The 18,063-nt window shown below is 43.4% G+C and overlaps 1 protein-coding gene across 3 annotated transcripts in view; it reads left to right on the forward strand.

Annotated features, from left to right (window-relative positions):
* The window catches only part of LOC306906044 (transient receptor potential cation channel subfamily M member 4-like), a 104,158-nt gene extending 86,867 nt beyond the window's left edge, over nt 1-17,291 (forward strand). For all 3 annotated transcript variants that reach the window (XM_079477111.1, XM_079477110.1, XM_079477112.1), the window contains 3 exons: nt 16,056-16,128; nt 16,208-16,301; nt 16,548-17,291. In XM_079477111.1, coding sequence (XP_079333237.1) covers nt 16,056-16,128; nt 16,208-16,301; nt 16,548-16,576 — 196 coding nt within the window. In that variant the 3' untranslated portion in view covers nt 16,577-17,291. The remainder of the gene's footprint in view (nt 1-16,055; nt 16,129-16,207; nt 16,302-16,547) is intronic.
* The last annotated feature ends 772 nt before the right edge of the window (nt 17,292-18,063 follow it).

The following is an 18,063-nucleotide window of genomic DNA, read 5'->3' on the forward strand; positions in this document are numbered from 1 at the left end:
GGGGCCCTCGGTCAGGGAGTACCAAAGCGGGCAATGGGTGGTGTCCAGGGAGGCAAACAGGTCCACCTGTGCCCGCCCGAACTGCACCCAAATAAGCTGGACCGCACGGGGGTGGAGTCGCCACTCTCCACGGGGCGTCGACTGACGAGAGAGCGCATCGGCTGTCTGGTTCAGGTCGCCCGGTATGTGAGTGGCATGCAGAGACTTCGTCACCTGCTGACTCCACAGGAGGAGGCGTCGGGCAAGTTGCGTTAACTGTCGTGAGCGTATACCCCCCTGGTGGTTGATATACGCTACGGCAGTCGTGCTGTCTGATCGGACCAGTACGTGCTGGCCCTGCACGAGGGACGTAGTCCCCTCAGTGCCAACAGAACAGCCAACAACTCTAGGCGGTTGATATGCCAACACAGCTGGGACTCCGTCCAGAGACCCGACACTGTGTGCCCTTTGCACACCGCACCCCAACCCCGTAAGGAGGCGTCGGTCGTTACCACGACGCGCCTCGGGACCTGCCCCATGGGGACGCCAGTCCGTAGAAAGGTCACTGATGACCACGGGGTTAGGATACGACGGCAGAGAGGTGTAATGACGATCAACCTCCTGCCTGCGTGCCACGCTCTCCAGGGAACTCGTCTCTGTAGCCAGTGCTGCAGCGGTCTCATGTGCATCAACCCGAGGGGAATTACCCCCGCCGAGGACGACATGTGGCCCAGGAGCCTCTGAAAAAGTTTCAGGGAGACCGCTGGTCGCTGCTTGAAGAGTTTCAGGCAGTTCAGCACTGACTGTGCGCGCTCTGTCGTGAGCCGCGCCGTCATGGAGACAGAGTCGAGTTCCATACCGAGAAAAAAGGAACTCTGCGCAGGGGAGAGTTGGCTCTTCTCTCGGTTGACCCGTAACCACGATCTAGGTGCCGGAGCACCAGATCCCTGTGTGTACACAACAGTTCTCGCGAGTGTGCTAAGATAAGCCAGTCGTCGAGATAGTTGAGTACCCGCACACCTCTCTCCCTGAGGGGAGTGAGGGCGGCTTCCACGACCTTCGTAAAGGCACGTGGGGACAGGGACAGACCGAATGGGAGGACCCTGTACTGATATGCTCGCCCCTCGAAAGCGAACCGTAGGTACGGCCGGTGACGAGGGAGAATCGAGACATGAAAGTACGCGTCCTTCAGGTCGATAGCCATGAACCAATCTTGACGCCTGACGGACGTCAAGATGCGCCTCTGCGTGAGCATCCTGAACGGCAGCTTCTGGAGGTGCTTGTTCAGGGCACGCAGATCTAGAATGGGGCGCAACCCTCCACCCTTCTTGGGGAAGATGAAGTACGGGCTGTAGAACCCGCTGGACATCTCGGCCGAGGGGACGGGCTCGATCGCTCCCTTCACCAGAAGGGTTGCCACCTCCTCCCGCAGCACGGGAGCATCCCTGCCTCTGACCGAGGTAAAGAGGATGCCCCGAAACTTGGGTGGAGGTCTGGCAAACTGGATCGAGTAGCCGAGACGGATCGTGTTCTCCAGCCACCTTGACGGTCTGGTGAGTGCTAACCAAGCACTCAAAGACTGCGACAGGGGCACTAGAGGTACGATCTGCTTTATCTCCCCTGGGGAGGGCGGTTCGCTGGCTAGCGGTGCCGGCCCCACCTCGTGGGGGGACTGGCTCCGCTGATTTGCCTGCCTGGCGGCGGCGCAGCTCAACGCACCGTCGAGGTGAGAGTGCTGAGGGCTGCGCAATTTTATACTCGGCCTTGCGTGTCGCCACAACGCAACGTCGAGTTGCCGAACACCGTCCTGCGGAGGGTGAGTGCGGCTGGAAGGGGGACCCAGAGAGAGAGACTGCTCTTTTTGTGAGGAAGTGGGCGCTAGGCCCTGAGGGCCTAGCAGATGTTGGGACGGGGCAGGGACCGTCCCTTTCCGACCCGTCAGCGATGGAATGGCTGGGGTCGGGCCCGATCTCGATCTCCCCGGGTCCGGCTCGTCAGGAACGCTTCTGCTTCCGCGGCGGCTGCTGACGAGACGGTGGTCGCTTCTTCTCCGTCCTCTACCGGGGGGCCGCCTGAGGAGGGGACACCGTAGCCGGAGCTGACGATGAAGAAGGCCGGGGCTGCTGGGAGGCAGACGTTCCACGGGACCTCGACGGCCGAAAGGCGGTCGGGTCGCGGCGGGGCAGGATGTGCTTAATGGCCTCTGTCTGCTTCTGCACTGCCGAGAACTGCTGGGAGAAATCCTCGACAGTGTCACCAAACAGCCCTCCTTGCGAGATGGGAGCATCGAGGGAAGAGAGGGCGACAGAGTCAGCATGACGGGAACGAGACGAAAAGGGGGCGCTCCAGGTCTTGCTGAGCTCCTCATGCACCTCGGGGAAAAAAGGTACAGGGGGCGTGCGCGGCTTGGAGCCGTGCTCGGACCCGATGTACCAATTATCCAGCCGCGAGCGCTGGGGCGTGGGCGGTGCGGTGCACTGCAGCCCGATGCTCGCGGCGGCCCGATAGAGCATGGCCGACATCTCGACGTCTGCCTTTTCCTGAACTCTATCTCCTGACGGAGACGGCTCGAAGGAATCGTCAGGGTCGGATGCCAGAAGGTCGCCCTCCGATGCTGCGAGGGACATCTCATCGTCGTCACGCATCGAGACCGACTGCGTGACGGAGGAGTAAGACGGTGTGGAACCGCCTTCCTGGGAACGGCCAGACGAGCGAATCGGGGCGTGAACGGTCCGCGAGCCATCGGCTGACGGATTTACGCTCACGGAAATCCCCATGCCACCCAAGCTGCTCGCCGCTGCTGACGGCGGGGCCGTGGCCACCGCGGTCGCAGAGCGGGAAGCAGACGAGGTGGTGGCTGGCTCTCGAAAGAGCGCAGCCACCCGTGACCGCAACGTCTGTATCGCCATCTGCCCGCAGTGCGGGCAGGATGACTCCACGAATGCTGCCTCAGCGTGTTGGACCCCCAAACACCTGACGCAAGCATCGTGTCCGTCCCCCTCCTCAATGAGGGAACCGCAACCACGAGAACAGCGGGACATGCCACGCTGAGAAATTTGCTCTTTCAGGAAAATACCTCTTTCAGAAAACACCTCTGGAACTGCTGAAACGCCGGGGGGATGATCGCTCGGAAGGGACAATCCGCTGCACCACGTCAAGAATTCAGCTGTAGTAGTAGTCATTCGATGCGAAGGCTCCGAAGAACAAAAGGTGAATGAATGAGCACGCCGGCTCCCCTTTTATACCCGGATTTCCGGGGGCGGAGCCCGGCATGCAAATTTCATTCGCCAAATTTCATTGGCCTTTTCAAAATAGTCAGAGATGACTGGTTCTCAAGGGCGAACCCCATCTGTCGGCTTCGACACAACGTCGAGAGACCGACAGAAAGGGAACATATACTTACAATATGCCAAAGACGCTCTGTGAAAGGGCTCCTAAAAGAGCCTTTGGGGTAGAGGTAGCTGCTGTTGACACACACAAAAAAGAGCTAAATCACTAACTATTTTGAATATATGTATTGATTATTGTAGGGGTACATGGTTATTTGTAAGACTGTTGGTCTTAAAGTGGCCATTGTGAGATTCTAGAATCCTTGTCATTGATGGTTCCCATTAATCCCATGGTTCCCATGCATTTGTTTTGCTACAAGTAACCTGGGAGGATAATATATGTTTCCTTAGATGATATATGCTTCCTTAAAAGGATATATCTCATGGTGTGTTATAAGTGGCACCGACGTATAACCAAGCACTAATAAATTGTCCTAGACAGGAATAACTAACAATGTGTGATATATGCGCTGTGCAACAATGTGAGGGATTTGAGCCCAAATCTCACTTCCTCTTTTGCATATATATAAACTGAAACCATTTGTAAAAAACTTTGACTTTGAGTGAACTGTACTTCGGTGTCTGTTTCATTCTTGGTCCCCGGGCTCGGTTCTTCTGATTGTTCCATCGACTAGACTCATCAACTCCTAAAAGCTATCATCTAGACAAAGTAATAATCTTACAATGAGGAACATGGCAAACAAGATATGCAGATTAACTGCTATGTTTTTTACTTACTATACAATCAGATGCCAATTGACTCTGGAAAAAAGAATAATTATTTTAATGGAATAAATTCACAGATTTATATGATTTATGAGTATGTACATTTCAATTTATATGTGCTCCAGCAATTGGAAGAATATTGAAACCCACTAACAAGTAAGAAGGGGCACTGCAGGACCAGGATTGGGAAACACTGATTTAAAAAAAAATTAAGTAACGTTAGGTGTAACTATCAAACGATTTGTTTTATCTTAATCGGTACGAATTTGCCCCATTAGCACAACGTGACGTTAACTGAAAGAACGGTGACTGTAGCCTATAAAAAGAAGGAAAGACGGTACTCATAGATGTGCTATAGCTTACTGTTACATGTACATGAAATATAGGTATAGGGTGTCCATTTTATGATAATGTTATGTGGGTTTCATGTGAAAGTGGCAGTAGATTAATTTGAAGTGGTGAAACCGATCTTATTCTTGCTGCACTAGGTAAACAATTTTTTTAGATTTTTAAGCATAACGTTATTTATATTTAGGTTTATACGTTAAGCTTAAAATTCGACCGGTTAAGTACAAATAATTACCTCAGGAAAACGGTCAGTGATTTCAATTAGAGTGGAATATGCAGCTATGCACGCACACGTACATGATCTCAGTTTTACAACTTAGACCAGGGTTCCTCAATTAGTTTTCACCAAGGGCCAAATTCTACTAACAATAGCAAGTCAAGGGCCACCGACTATAATTGGATAATTACAATGTTTGTTCTGCTATTATTATTATTATTGTCATTATTATTATTATTATTTTTTACAGTTGTTTATTTGTTTTAAAAAAAAATCACAATATAAATATGTTTTTTATTAGTTCTATTTCCTCAGTTTTGATAAAACAGTAACATTATATTCAGAAACTCTCTTCAGCACACGACGAGCTCGGAAACGACGATGTGGCAGACTCGAGCTCTCGCGAATAAAGTTTACCAGCCTCGTGACTGCATCCATCGTCTCTTTCATTTTTCAACACCGATTTATGAAGCTAGTGCTTATCAGGCCTTTTTGATGTCCAACCATTGAGGGAGCCCCGTCAGTAATGACAGAAACAACTTTGCTCAAATCTAATTCATTATTTTTAAAGAACTCCGTTAGTTCATTAAAAAGTATTTCACCGGTTGTGCGGCCATGCATCGGCAGCAAACAAAGCAGCTCTTCGCGGAAATCCTTCCCATAAAAAAAATCGGACAAACACCGCTGTGCAATGTCGGTTAGTTCGCGAGACGAGTCTATTGCGAGTGATATGGCTTCTGCTTTCTTTATGTCTTATAACAGATTAGACAGGCACTCACCCGCCAATGGCTCCACTCTTCTTGTTGCTGTGCAATCAGATAATGGAACCTGCTCCGTTACCATTTTCTTTATTTTCGCATCGTGATTTAGAAGTTTATCCACCATGTCAGTTGCACAGGTTTTAATTAATTCGGCGTCAGTGAACGTTTTTTTGGCCTTTGCCAGGTTCCAAGCCACACGTAAGAATGCTGCGGTTACAGGCTTTCAGAATTTTCCGGATAACTGCATTTGAAATTTCTGCGCAATGCCCCGAAATGCCGTTTCAAGTTATCATTCTTGCAGACCGCCACGGTCTTGTGCATAATAAACACGTTGGCTTTGCATTGTGGTGGTCAGGCAAAATAAAACACAACTGTTAAGTCCATTGTTTTAAATATTCTGTGTCTACCTTTCTCTTTTTTACAATCGCCATGATTTCGCTGTCAACCCTTGTCACTAGCTGTCAATGAACCTGCGCCGTTTGCATTTTCGCGCCAGCATTGTGATTGGCTGATGGAGTACCGCGAGAGCTATGTGAGATCAGAGTGCTTCGTGTGTTTTCGTGCGGTGATGTCATGCCAACCCAAATGAAACTGAATACACTTTTAGTGCATCAAGCGGGCCAAAAAAAATCATTTGCGGGCCGCCTATTGAAGAGCCCTGACTTAGACTATCTTACCTTTCTCGTAGTTTTAAATGTTATTTACAATCAATTTACAAGCTCACTACAGGTGTCTTTTTTAAGTTAAAAAAGTATTTTACCTCAGGAAACTGACGGGACCGGCCGGCTCCTCTCAGAAGGAAGTCGCTCTGTGCACGCGCGGTGGCCACAGACCTGCATATAGGCTGCCCGCATTCAGAGTTCGCGGGCACCGCACGCGAGCAATATGTAACTTGACAATTTTTTTTTCGTTTATTTATTTCCGTTTTTCTAAGAAAATATATGCATTTATATAAGGATACTTCTCAATAAATTATGAATATAAAGATACGATTTTAAATTGAAGTGTGCAATATGGTAATAGGAATCTGAAAGAGAGTTAGCAAGCACTTTTTTGCGATTGTTTGCTAATTTTCATTAGTTAATAACCTAGAGGGAACCTGTACAGAACATTTTGGTTGTATTGTTACCCTCAAAAAATAACCTGAAGGGAACATTCCGGTAGCGTTCGCTGTTGGTTAAAAAAAACTAACCTGCAGGGAACATTCCGGTAACGTTCGCTGTTGGTCAGAAAAAACGAACCTGCAGGGAGCGTTCCGGTAATGTTCGCTGTTGATAGGAAAAAAACTAACCTGCAGGGAACGTTCCGGTAACGTTTACTGTTGGTTAGAAAAAACGAACCTGCAGGGAACGTTCCGGTAACGTTCAGTGTTGGTTAGAAAAAACGAACCTGCAGGGAACGTTTCGGGAACGTTAGCTTTTGGTTAGGAAAAAACTAACCTACAGGGAACGTTCTGTGAACGTTGCCCTGTGGTTCCCAACGAAAAAACCAAATGGGAACCATAGGGGAACGTTAGGGGAACGTTCTGTGTTTGCTGGGGCCTATTCATGTGATGAACTGGACTTGCATAAAAATTTTAATGATGACAAAATATTTTTTTTTACCTCTGCAGCATCAGTGCTATGTGCAAAAAAGTGAACGTACATCCCTGACACTAGTAATTACCACTGCTAGCCTTTGTTCTATAGCAATCATGTAGAGTATTAACACATTTACGTGGTTGCAATGGACACTAGGTAAATGAAGGACAACCACATGACCACCAAATGACAATGTTTAATGCCAAGCAGTAGCGGTTTTAGGCACGGGTGATCCGGGCAGTCGCCTGGGGTGGCCTTTTTTCATGTCACATGGGGCGGCACCAGCACGAGCAGTAAAAAAAATTGAAACATCTGGGCCGCCGCAAAAAGCGGTTTTCTATTATCTATCATTCATTAATTGTGTGGGGAATTGGCAAATTGGCGTCCCTGCATGCTGAGAAAGTGCCATGTGTGTGAGAAGGGGAAAGGGGAGGGGTGCGTGCAGGGGATAGTTCACCTCTGGATGACTGGTTATATCCCTCTAATGGAATTAGTGGGCTAAAGTCAGTCACACACCACCTCGACTTTCTTCCAAATAACGCACATTTTTGCTATGATGCTTGATATGCTTATACAAAAAAATTGGTTTTTAGTCAACAAACACAAGATCTAATTTCACCATTATATTGTGCTTTGCAAAAAACCTGTTACAAGTTCAGTTATTATTATTTATTTCCATTAGTTGGGTTAACGTTAGGCCCTGTTATTAGCAAACAGAATTTTCAAATCTGTAAGTAGTTTCAAAGACGAACATAAACGCTTAAAGGTGGTCTCGCCCGGGGTGCAATTCAATGTAGAACCACTTCTGTTTCTCACATATATTGGGTCTCATTCACCAATAATTGAATAGATTTTACATATTTATACGCATATTTTAACTTCCCACGAAAACTTTACGCATCATTCACAACAACTGCGTACGCACATGAATTGGTTCTTAACCTCGTCCTAATGTTAGAGAATTTGGAGTATTCTAAATGAGTGGCCACGTGCATGAGTTTAGTAATTTGTATAAAACACACCCAATCCATCTTCATATAGGGCTTTCCGGCTAACCTTTCCTTCCTGTCGTCACTTAAGTCAAACTGACTCCAGGCAACCCCATGTGACGCTGTTTACAGAGGCTCTCTCACAAGTTATTCCAAGTGCGCAGTCCTCGAAATCAGTTCATAAACAATAAAACACTGTAACAAAGATTCATAAAAGGGAAGGAAGGAGGCGGGAACTGGCGAACATTCAACAAAACTTTAATAAAAAAATAAACACAGAAGTAAAAGAGCCACCTCATGGTAGACTGCTGGCCATAAAACATAAACACAAACTTAACACATGTCCCGGCCCGGTCCTCTCTCGTTGTAACAATCACCAGCTGGAGTGCCCTTGAAAACCACCAGAGGGCACTCCACATCAAACTTATCATTCACTCACAAAACTACATCTCCCATAACACACTTCACGGACTCATCATCACTGATTACATTCACCTGTATCTCATCACCCTGTTAATCTCACTCTATATATACCATGTGCACTTATTCACACACTGCGAAGTCTTGTTTAGCCTGTCTGACATTTCCGAGCGTTTCCCTGTCGTGTTTTATCTTGGACTGTTTGTTATCTGATTCTCTGCTGCCTGCCCCGACCTCTGCCTGTTACCGTTTCTGATTTTGGATATACCCTGACATACCTGACGCTGTTGTTGATCACTGCCTGTTTGACCATTCTGTCATGAAACTGCTCCGAGACAGGCAGGTCAGATCCAAATGCAGCTTTATTTCACAGAATGGTCAAACAGGCAGTGATCAACAACAGCGTCAGGTATGTCAGGGTATATCCAAAATCAGATAACAAACAGTCCAAGATAAAACACAGCAGGGAAAACGCTCGGAAATGTCAGACAGGCTAAACAAGACTTCGCAGTGTGTGAATACGTGCACATGGTATATATAGAGTGAGATTAACAGGGTGATGAGATACAGGTGAATGTAATCAGTGATGATGAGTCCGGGAAGTGTGTTATGGGAGATGTAGTTTTGTGAGTGAATGATAAGTTTGATGTGGAGTGCCCTCTGGTGGTTTTCAAGGGCACTCCAGCTGGTGATTGTTACACTCGTCAACAGTCCTGCCACCCGTCCTCTTAAGCTCCCGATCTTCTCCGTGAGAGATGCGGGACCGGTGCGCACACAGCTGATTCCAACTATCACTCACGCCACCGGCCTCACCTCACGGCTCTCTTCCCGCCTTCCTCACCACAAATACCTTTTATACAGACACGCATTTTGCGGAGTTCTCATTAGCCGGCTGTAAAGCGTGGATATTTCTAGAAATCTTGCAGCTCGAGCTATAGTCTAACGCAGCTTTTCATATTCTTTTCCTGTTTATGTATAATAATAATTTTAAAATTAAATATACATCTACGTGTAATTATTTAAAATATACGACTATTATCCTAAGATGAAACATGCATTTTGTCTAAGAGAGAGAGAGTAAGGGAAAGAAAGAGACTATTTTTGCGTACGTGTGCTTTCAACTGTTCCTATCTTTTCTCTTATATTTAGAATACATTTCTGTACCAAAGTTTTTGTGAATTATGATTTGTTTGTGAAAGCGTTCGTACGTAGGTTTCACACAAAAGTTTTTGAACATGATGATAAGAAGTCTCTTTTCACAGTAACACTGACCTAGCAGGAAGAGAGGAGGGCCTAAGCATTCATTAGAGACTTAAAGGGATAGTTTTAAAAACTCAAATTTGCTGCTTCGTTAAGCACCCCAGGCCATCCGAGATGTAGGTGACATTTTCTCTTGAGTAGAACCAAAAAGAAGATTGTTTTGTAAATGCGCAGCCCTCTTTGCTTCATATAATGGGAGTCTATGGGGTCCACCTGTCTAAGAGTTCCGAAAGCACATAAATCCAAAAAAGCGGCTCATGGTGACATATGGACGTCTTGTGAAGCGAATCATTTGATATTTTCTAAAGCTGAACGTCATTTTTAATAATCAGAGGTGGGGGATCACATGACTTGACTCGGTTTCAGGATTTGCAACTTGCTTGGTTGAAGTAAGAAAATTACTTGACTTGACTTAAAGTGGAGGACTCGACAATGACTTGAACTTTTAATAAAGTACAATAAAGTTTAAATAATTGTAATAAGTAAAAAATAGTTATTGTGACTCAGCAGCACTATAATCAAGCACCTGTGCCTTTAACGCTGCACAACTCAAACCGCGCCAAACATGGCAGACAAAAGTCAAGCTCCTCAAATAGTCACGTTTGACTATAAGGACTTTGAACTTGATCATGCCAATAAAAAATGATTTGCCAGATGCAGAGTATGCAACGCAAGAATATCTGACACGACAACCACTACGTCAAATTTGAGAACTGTGTAATATGTTTATATGTAAAGTCCATCTTTTGTTCTAACCTGTTCTTCTCGACATATCCTTTTTCATGCAGTTGCTCTGTGCCGGCATGTTTCTGTGCTGCCCTTGTGGTGCCTTGGCCCGTATCACTGCTTGCAACTATATTTCTTCTTCTGCCATTGTGTCTATGGCAGCACATTGAATCGTACATGGCAAAATTTTGAAAGCAGAATGAGGACAGTCTCATATGTCACCATGGCAAATTTGTAGTCTGTAATTCAAATTCCCTAGCGCCACCTAGACATTCTAAGTTTGCTCATACAGTTTTGCTCATATCTTTTAAACCGTAAGTGCTAGAATTTTTTGTTCACTATGGTGTCAATTTGCCAACATTTATAATTTTTCAGAAAAAGCACTTTTTTGGAACTCGTCCTAGACCGTTTATCTGATTTGCACAAAATTTGGTATGTATTATGTAGATACAGCGCTTACAAAAAGTAATCATTCAACGAAACCAAACAGGCAGGTTTTGCCTTACGGTTTGGCCTGTAGCGTGCTTTTGTACTAAAAACAATCGCAAATAACTTAGCAACCGTACTCTGATCGAGACAAAACCACCCTAGGAAACACAGAGCCTTAGCTGGTTTATCATATGTTACAGGCCAAATGTAAAAATTTCCATGTTAAATGGCCAAATAAATAAATGTATTTATAAGTGACCATTTAAAAAAATTGCTTAAACACGTTAAAAACGTACAAACTAAAGGAGACTTTTAGGTTGATCTAACTAGTGCAGCCTAAACCTTCGGAATATTTATATGATGATAGTGTATGCACGATTTAAAAAGATGCGTCTTTAGGCTTGATTTAAACTGACAGTGTGTGTCTGTCTCCCGGACAGTGCAGGGGAAGACTGTTCCAAAGTTTAGGCGCTAGATAGGAAAAGGATCTGCCACCTGCACTTGATTTTGAAATGGATTTTTAGGTATATGGTCTAGCATGCATGTAGTTGATTTAGATGATCTAATGATTTTAGATAGTTCATCGTGATCTATGGTAGAAAATAATCGCAATTTCTCCTTAGTGGCGCTGTAGTTAGTAGTTTGTTCAGCGGGTTTCAGTTTTGGTTGCATAGTTATAATTTTTTCTCTAATATCTTGGATTTTATTTGTGAAATATTTCACAAATTCATCACTGCTATGCTGGTATACAGAATAAGAAGTCGCTATTTATCAAATTATCAAGAAACGCACATTTTGTAGTCGAAGTTATCGTTCTACCATATTTGTAACTACGAGCTTGATTGGCAGCATGATACCAGATAATGATCCGATATGTCTTCGCTCTGCTGAAGGATTTTTAGACCATTCACATTTATACCATGAGACATTATTAAATCTAAAGTATGATTATGAAGGTGGGTGGCTCCTGACAAATGTTGTCTATCGCATGGTGTCTTTAAAAGCCATTCCTAAAACATCTAATCGTTATCTACATGGATGTTAACAAGGTGTTGAAAGCATTCTTTAGAAATGTTGGCCCATATTGATAGGATAGCATCTTGCAGTTGATGGAGATTTACGGGATGCACATCCAGGGCACGAAGCTCCCGTTCCACGAAGTGCAGCAACACCTCCCCCTCTGCCTCTTAGGCGAGGCTCATGTTTATAATAGTAATCTTGGGGGACAGACTCATTTAGGGCGTGTTCACATATGCCATGTTTGGTTTGATTAAAACGATCTCTGGTGCGATTGCTCTGTTGATCTGGTTTATTTGTGTAGTGTGAACGCTACCACCCGAACCCTGGTGCGCACCAAACAAGCGGGCCGAGACCGCTGAAAAGATGGGTCTCGATCCGCTTTCAAATGAACTCTGGTGCGGTTCGATTGTAATTCGAACGCAAAACGGACCAAAGGCATCGGTTCGAACCAAAAACAGGATGTGATGTCACCAGATGCGACCCTAATAATCACATGATTGTAGAGCGAGAAGAGAGGTGTGTGCAAAACAAAATGAGCCGAGTGTTCAAAATATTTAGTGATAATATATGGGAACACGGGATTAACCGGAGTGTGGAAAAAGTGCGCGATGCGGGGGCTCTGGTAAAGAAAAGGACACGTTTTTATTTTATGAGGATATAGATCAGATTCTTGGCACACATCCGATTTCAAACCCTACAAATATCATCCAGTCATCTGAAGAATCCACAGACACCACCAGTACAGAATATTTTTTTCATTGACGTTACGAGATGTTTTGGCTTTGTTTACATTTTCAGACTTTTTTAGAAATCAAAAGGATTCTATCTACAAAGTTAAATGAAACGTTAAAGCACTGCATCTCAAAACTGTTCATAACACATATAAAACCTTATCATTCCAAGGTGGTGATTTTGTTTTTATCTGCACTAAACATAAAAACATCATCCTTCATCACTGCTAACGTTACGTTATTTCAGAACAACCGTAAACACATGAAAATCACGAAAACTTTTATCAGACATGCAATTCTGTTTATGCATTTAATTGTATAGATTTGGAAGACAGAATGCTTAACGTTAATCGGCACATTAACCATTAGCTTTCCTGTAATTCAGTGGTAAGAGCGTGGCTTAAACAACGCTAAAGTTGTGGGTTCAATCCCAGGGGATTGCGGGTAATGCCAGACGTGTTAAAAGGCATAATTGCTTTGTCCCATGATTCCATAAAGTTTCCATACACGGCGAGTGAACAGGCAAACAAGAAAGCTCAATTTGCAGCTATGTACGGTTTTCCAAACGTAATCGGTGCTATTGACTGCACTCATGTTGCCATAAGGGCACCGAATGTTAATGAAAATACTTTCATTAATCGAAAGCATTTCCATTCAATCAATGTCCAAATTATTTGTGACATGTTGCTCACTAATGTAGTAGCTCAGTGGCCTGGGTCAACCCATAACTTATTCATTTTAAGACACAGCAGTGTTGGACGCAGACTCGAGGCTGGTGCTGTGCGTGATGGCTGGCTTATAGGTACGTTTGATTTATAGATATTTCACATTTTACTGTACTTCAATGTCTTGATCCTTTCACTATCCTTGCAGGGGACAGTGGATATCCCCTCAAACAGTGGCTGTTGATGCCTTTCCTCAACCCACATAGGGCAGAGGAAAGGCACTACAACATGTGCCACAGCCAAGCTCGCGCTATAGTTGAGCGCACCATCGGCCTGTTTAAGGGCAGATTGCGCTGCCTCGACTGCACTGGAGGGAGGTTATTGTACACTCCTGAAAAGGTGTGCCAAATCGTACTGTGCTGTGCTACACAATGTGGCACAGCTTAAAAACGTGCCTCTACCCCCTGTCGCCGCTTACTGTGTTGACCCTGGCCCCCATCCCCAGGCATCTGAGCCAAAGGCTGCTGCTGTGCGCCAGCGGTTGGAAGTGATGCGTCGCTTGTAAAGAACAACAAATGTTGTGGAAAAATATATATTATTTATTCAAGAATTCCCTCATTGTGCAGTTTATTTTAGATAGGACAGTCTTGATACCGCCCAACTCCTTGGCCACCTCTCTGATTGAATTAATGGCCGTGGAGACACTGGGTCCAGACGGCTGCTCAGCTGCAGCATCGTTTCCACTGGCCCCGCTGGAACACCCAGCGAGTGAAATAAAGATTTTTCTATATGAATAAACTGTAATCGTGTAGCCTACATTCATGTGACTTGACTGCATTCATTTGACTTATTTCACTTACCTGTGTCATCTGGCGCGTCAGTGTCCCCCTCCGCCTCAGTCACCACTCCACTTAATAGGGATTCCCCAATAATTGCCGCCAGTCTCTCATCAAGAGGGTTCAGCTCCGGTGTCCCCTTTCCCCCACCCGTGGCAGACACACTCTGGCGATGGAGCGCTAGACACTTTTTTGCCTCTACTTTGATGTCCGACCATTTCTTTTTTATTTCGGCCATGGTCCGAGGTTGTGAGTCTACAGCATTTACGGCGTCTGTAACCTGTTGCCACTCAAGTGCCTTGTTGGCATTAGTAATGCCCACACTGTGCCCTCCAAACAACATTTTTCTCCTCTTTTCCACCTCGCCAACGATAACTTCTACTTCACATTGAGTGAAGTTACGTTTTTTTTATTTCTTCTCTGTGTTTGCCATGATTTCACAATCGATGAATATTAAGTTGTGGGCATTTCACAGACTACGGGTGTGACATGAAGCTGCAAAAGCTGCGCTACATTTAGAATTGATTGTGATTTATTAAGGGAAAACTGCGTAGGATGTGCGTGCGCACGGTTTTATAAATCAGAATATTTCTGTGCATATGCCGGCCCTATGTTTCATCCATACGCCACTACTTACACAAATCCTACGCAAAATTTTATAAATGAGGCCCCAGGTCTGCCCTCAAAACTCTTCCAGAGCACCATTCAGAAAGCCAGCCATTTAGATATGATAATCTGCTATGTATCCCATGACCACGGTAAACAGGGAGGGGGCCAGAGAATATTACAGTGTTTGACATTGTGCTTGCGAGCTCACACACCTCTTTAATATTATCTTTTGTGATCTCCGTTTGACGGAGTCGAACATCATTTGTGCCGACAGGAATAACAGTTTTACCGAATTTACGATTAGCCTTAGCCAGCACATTTAAATTTGACTTGATGTCAAGCTCCCGGTAAACATTTGACTATGGTGGCTGGTGCCTCTATGTTAACATTCCGAACAATAAAATCACCAATAACTAGGGCACTTTCAACAGGGTTTTTTAGTCTGTGCGTCACTGAGTGGGGCAAACCTGTTCGAGACTGTAATCGGAACGGTTGAGTGGTGTTCTGACCTGCGACTACGCCATCTCACAGTCACAAAGTTTCCCAGCTGTGGGGATCTTAAAATGGAACCGAGCAGTGTTTTCTAAGGTCCTTAGATAAAGATTGGATGCGAGACTCTAATTCTGAGATATTCTCATTTATCGCATGTTAAGCCCTCCCCGCTGACAGAGGAGGCTAAGCTAAACATTTGACATTTGAGGTGCAAGTAACAATAATAAGAGAAGCCATAACTTGCCGGGTTTGAAGAGTAATTTCAAGTTACCAAGGTTGCTCGATGAATCTTAGTATATACGCTTAAAAGAGAAACAGTTAGCATACAAGACAACTAGAAGGCGAGATGATATTTAACAGTGTAAACAGAAAGCCTGCTAGCACGCTAATGCTATGCTAATGGAGCTGAGTTAACTATCAATTTTGGTTTACGATCTTCAAGTAAATAACCAGGACAGGGTTATTGAGAGATCAGGATAAGTTAGCAACGACAGTGATAAGTCACAATATATACAACAAATAAAATACATTCATATTAAAGAAAGTGCAAGTGCAGTGATACAAACAAACCCAGGATCATGTTTCCATGGAATACTTAAAGGTACAGCAGCAAAACAACCCTACTAATTTTAAAAGAGTTTATTTCTTTTGCTGAACACAAAATATATTTTGAAGGATGTTGTTAAAACATCCCACTCACTTGCATTGTTTACAATACAAGTGAATGGGGGGCTGTGCTGTTCTGTTACCAACATTTTTCAAAATATATTATATTGTGTTCTGCAGAAGAAAGAAAGTCATACATGGTTGAAAAGACAAGAGGACAGGACACTTTTAATAAATATACACTACATTGAAAAAAATGTGTTAACCTTATTGTTTCATGAAAATAATAGATATGCATTATTACATTGATGTTTTCTTTGTGCTTGTTGCAGAGTGGATGGTGTTCTTAAACAGGTTACAGATATCAGAGATGTTGATCATAGATTAAGAGCACTAGAAACAGAGGTAAGGGCACATGTTGTCATACAAGTATGTATGAACATAATCTCATCTCTCATTACCATTACCATTACTCATTATGCAGATGGAGTTTTGTACATCTTCTCTTCAATGGATTATGGAAGCGCTGTCTCAAAACAATTTGGTAAAGACCAGCAAAGTCCACCCTACTCGCAAAGGTACAGCTGTTTATTATATTTTATGCGTCACATGCAGATAGTTTAGTAACTATAGGTTATTTATTATTTCAGAGCAATAAGACAATCCTATAAACTTTAACTGATTACAATAGTTTCAAGCATGGCTTATGCAGTTTAACATTGGCACTTTAGTGAATCTACCTATACTAGAAACTTCACTGACAATAACATGCGTTTCAATGTGAGTTTATGCACTTGTAATTTATCTTTTGTTTCTCCATGCAGCCATTATTTCAGCCCCTCTTGAGAAATGAACCAAATTTTGATTTCCTGGATTCGCTCAGATAAATCAACAAAAATAATGACTGATGAATTCTGTTTTTAAATAAGTCATCTTGGATTTTTCACGGTTCATGAACTTGTATTGTATATGGTCAATCGTGTCATGTTACATTTAATTATATATCAAGTACATAGTTAGCTGTAGAACTCTTTTTATAGTTAGTAGTGAATTTCTGTGCTATGCTTAAAAAATGTGATTTTTATTAAGTTATTCTTAAAAACACTTTATTTTGATTTAAGGCTTACAAAAAATATAAAGCAGCAATGTCTAGAAATGGCGGAAGGCAATGTATGTACATTACTTCCTTTAATAGGCTGAACCCTAATTAAAATGTTTAGAAAAAATGCTTAATGCAAGGGATGAGCTTCAAAAAGCATATACTGTATATGAAGCCATCATTTTTTTATTTACTTTAAATGTATTTTGGGAAATCTATTCATTAATTGTAGTTTGCGCAATTCTTCACTGTTCTATGACATTTTGTAGTATCTACACCAGACACAATGCAATATGTTATGTTTTGTTTACACTGTAAGTTCCAAAAAGAATACATACCTCCCAAGTACCTATGGACTCATTCAGCCATATTTTTTTTCGTGTATATATATATATACAGTATAGCATGTAGCACACTGAGTCTCTTTTTAGGCAAAAAGTTAATTACATTACAAGTCTTTTTACACTTGGTTCACGTTTTGCTCCTAAATATGCTGTCATATTTGATTTGGGTATTTGTCATCATGGTAATTGGGCAAGCTTTTACATTATTTCATTTCATGATTCTGCCGCATCATGTCATGTTTCTCTTGGTTTAGTGGCAGGATCATGACAGAGGCTCATGTTTTGTGTGGAGAGAGGCAGTTATGGCCTTCCATACACTCTCTCCGGTCTCGTCTCTGTTCCCATTCTCTCGTTACCTCGTTATTGCTTAAGGCCCTACACCTGTTCCCCTCTTGATTTGGTCCCTTATTTAATGCCCTTGTGTCTTCTGTCTTGTGCTGGTTCATTGTGGTAGTGTGGTGAGTTCTTGTCTCTTGTGCAGTGTAGTTTTAGTCCAGTTATTTGTACCAAATGTTTATCTTTAGTCTTGTCAAGTTTAGTTTAGTTTAGTTATTCCATGTCCCTGTGTCTATGTCATGTTATGTTACCCCCACGTGGGTCTTTGTTTTATTATTTGTTATCAAAATATCTGTTAACCCCTTACCCCCTGTCTGCACCTGGGTCCTCTGTCCTTGTCTCACCACCTGAGTTCATGACAATTTCATTTAAGCTCATTTAATTTTGAAGCATCAACATTCTGGATCTTTATTTGTATTTTATGGACCTACCAGGATATTTCTAAAATTGTCCATGAAATAATGTTTGTAGTGTATATATATGTATATATATATATATATATATATATATATATATAATGCAATAAGCCTTTTAACAGGTCTCAAATGAAAAAAATATATT

The sequence above is a fragment of the Barbatula barbatula genome (genome assembly GCF_947034865.1).
Source record: "Barbatula barbatula genome assembly, chromosome: 16".
Taxonomy (NCBI): Eukaryota; Metazoa; Chordata; class Actinopteri; order Cypriniformes; family Nemacheilidae; genus Barbatula; species Barbatula barbatula.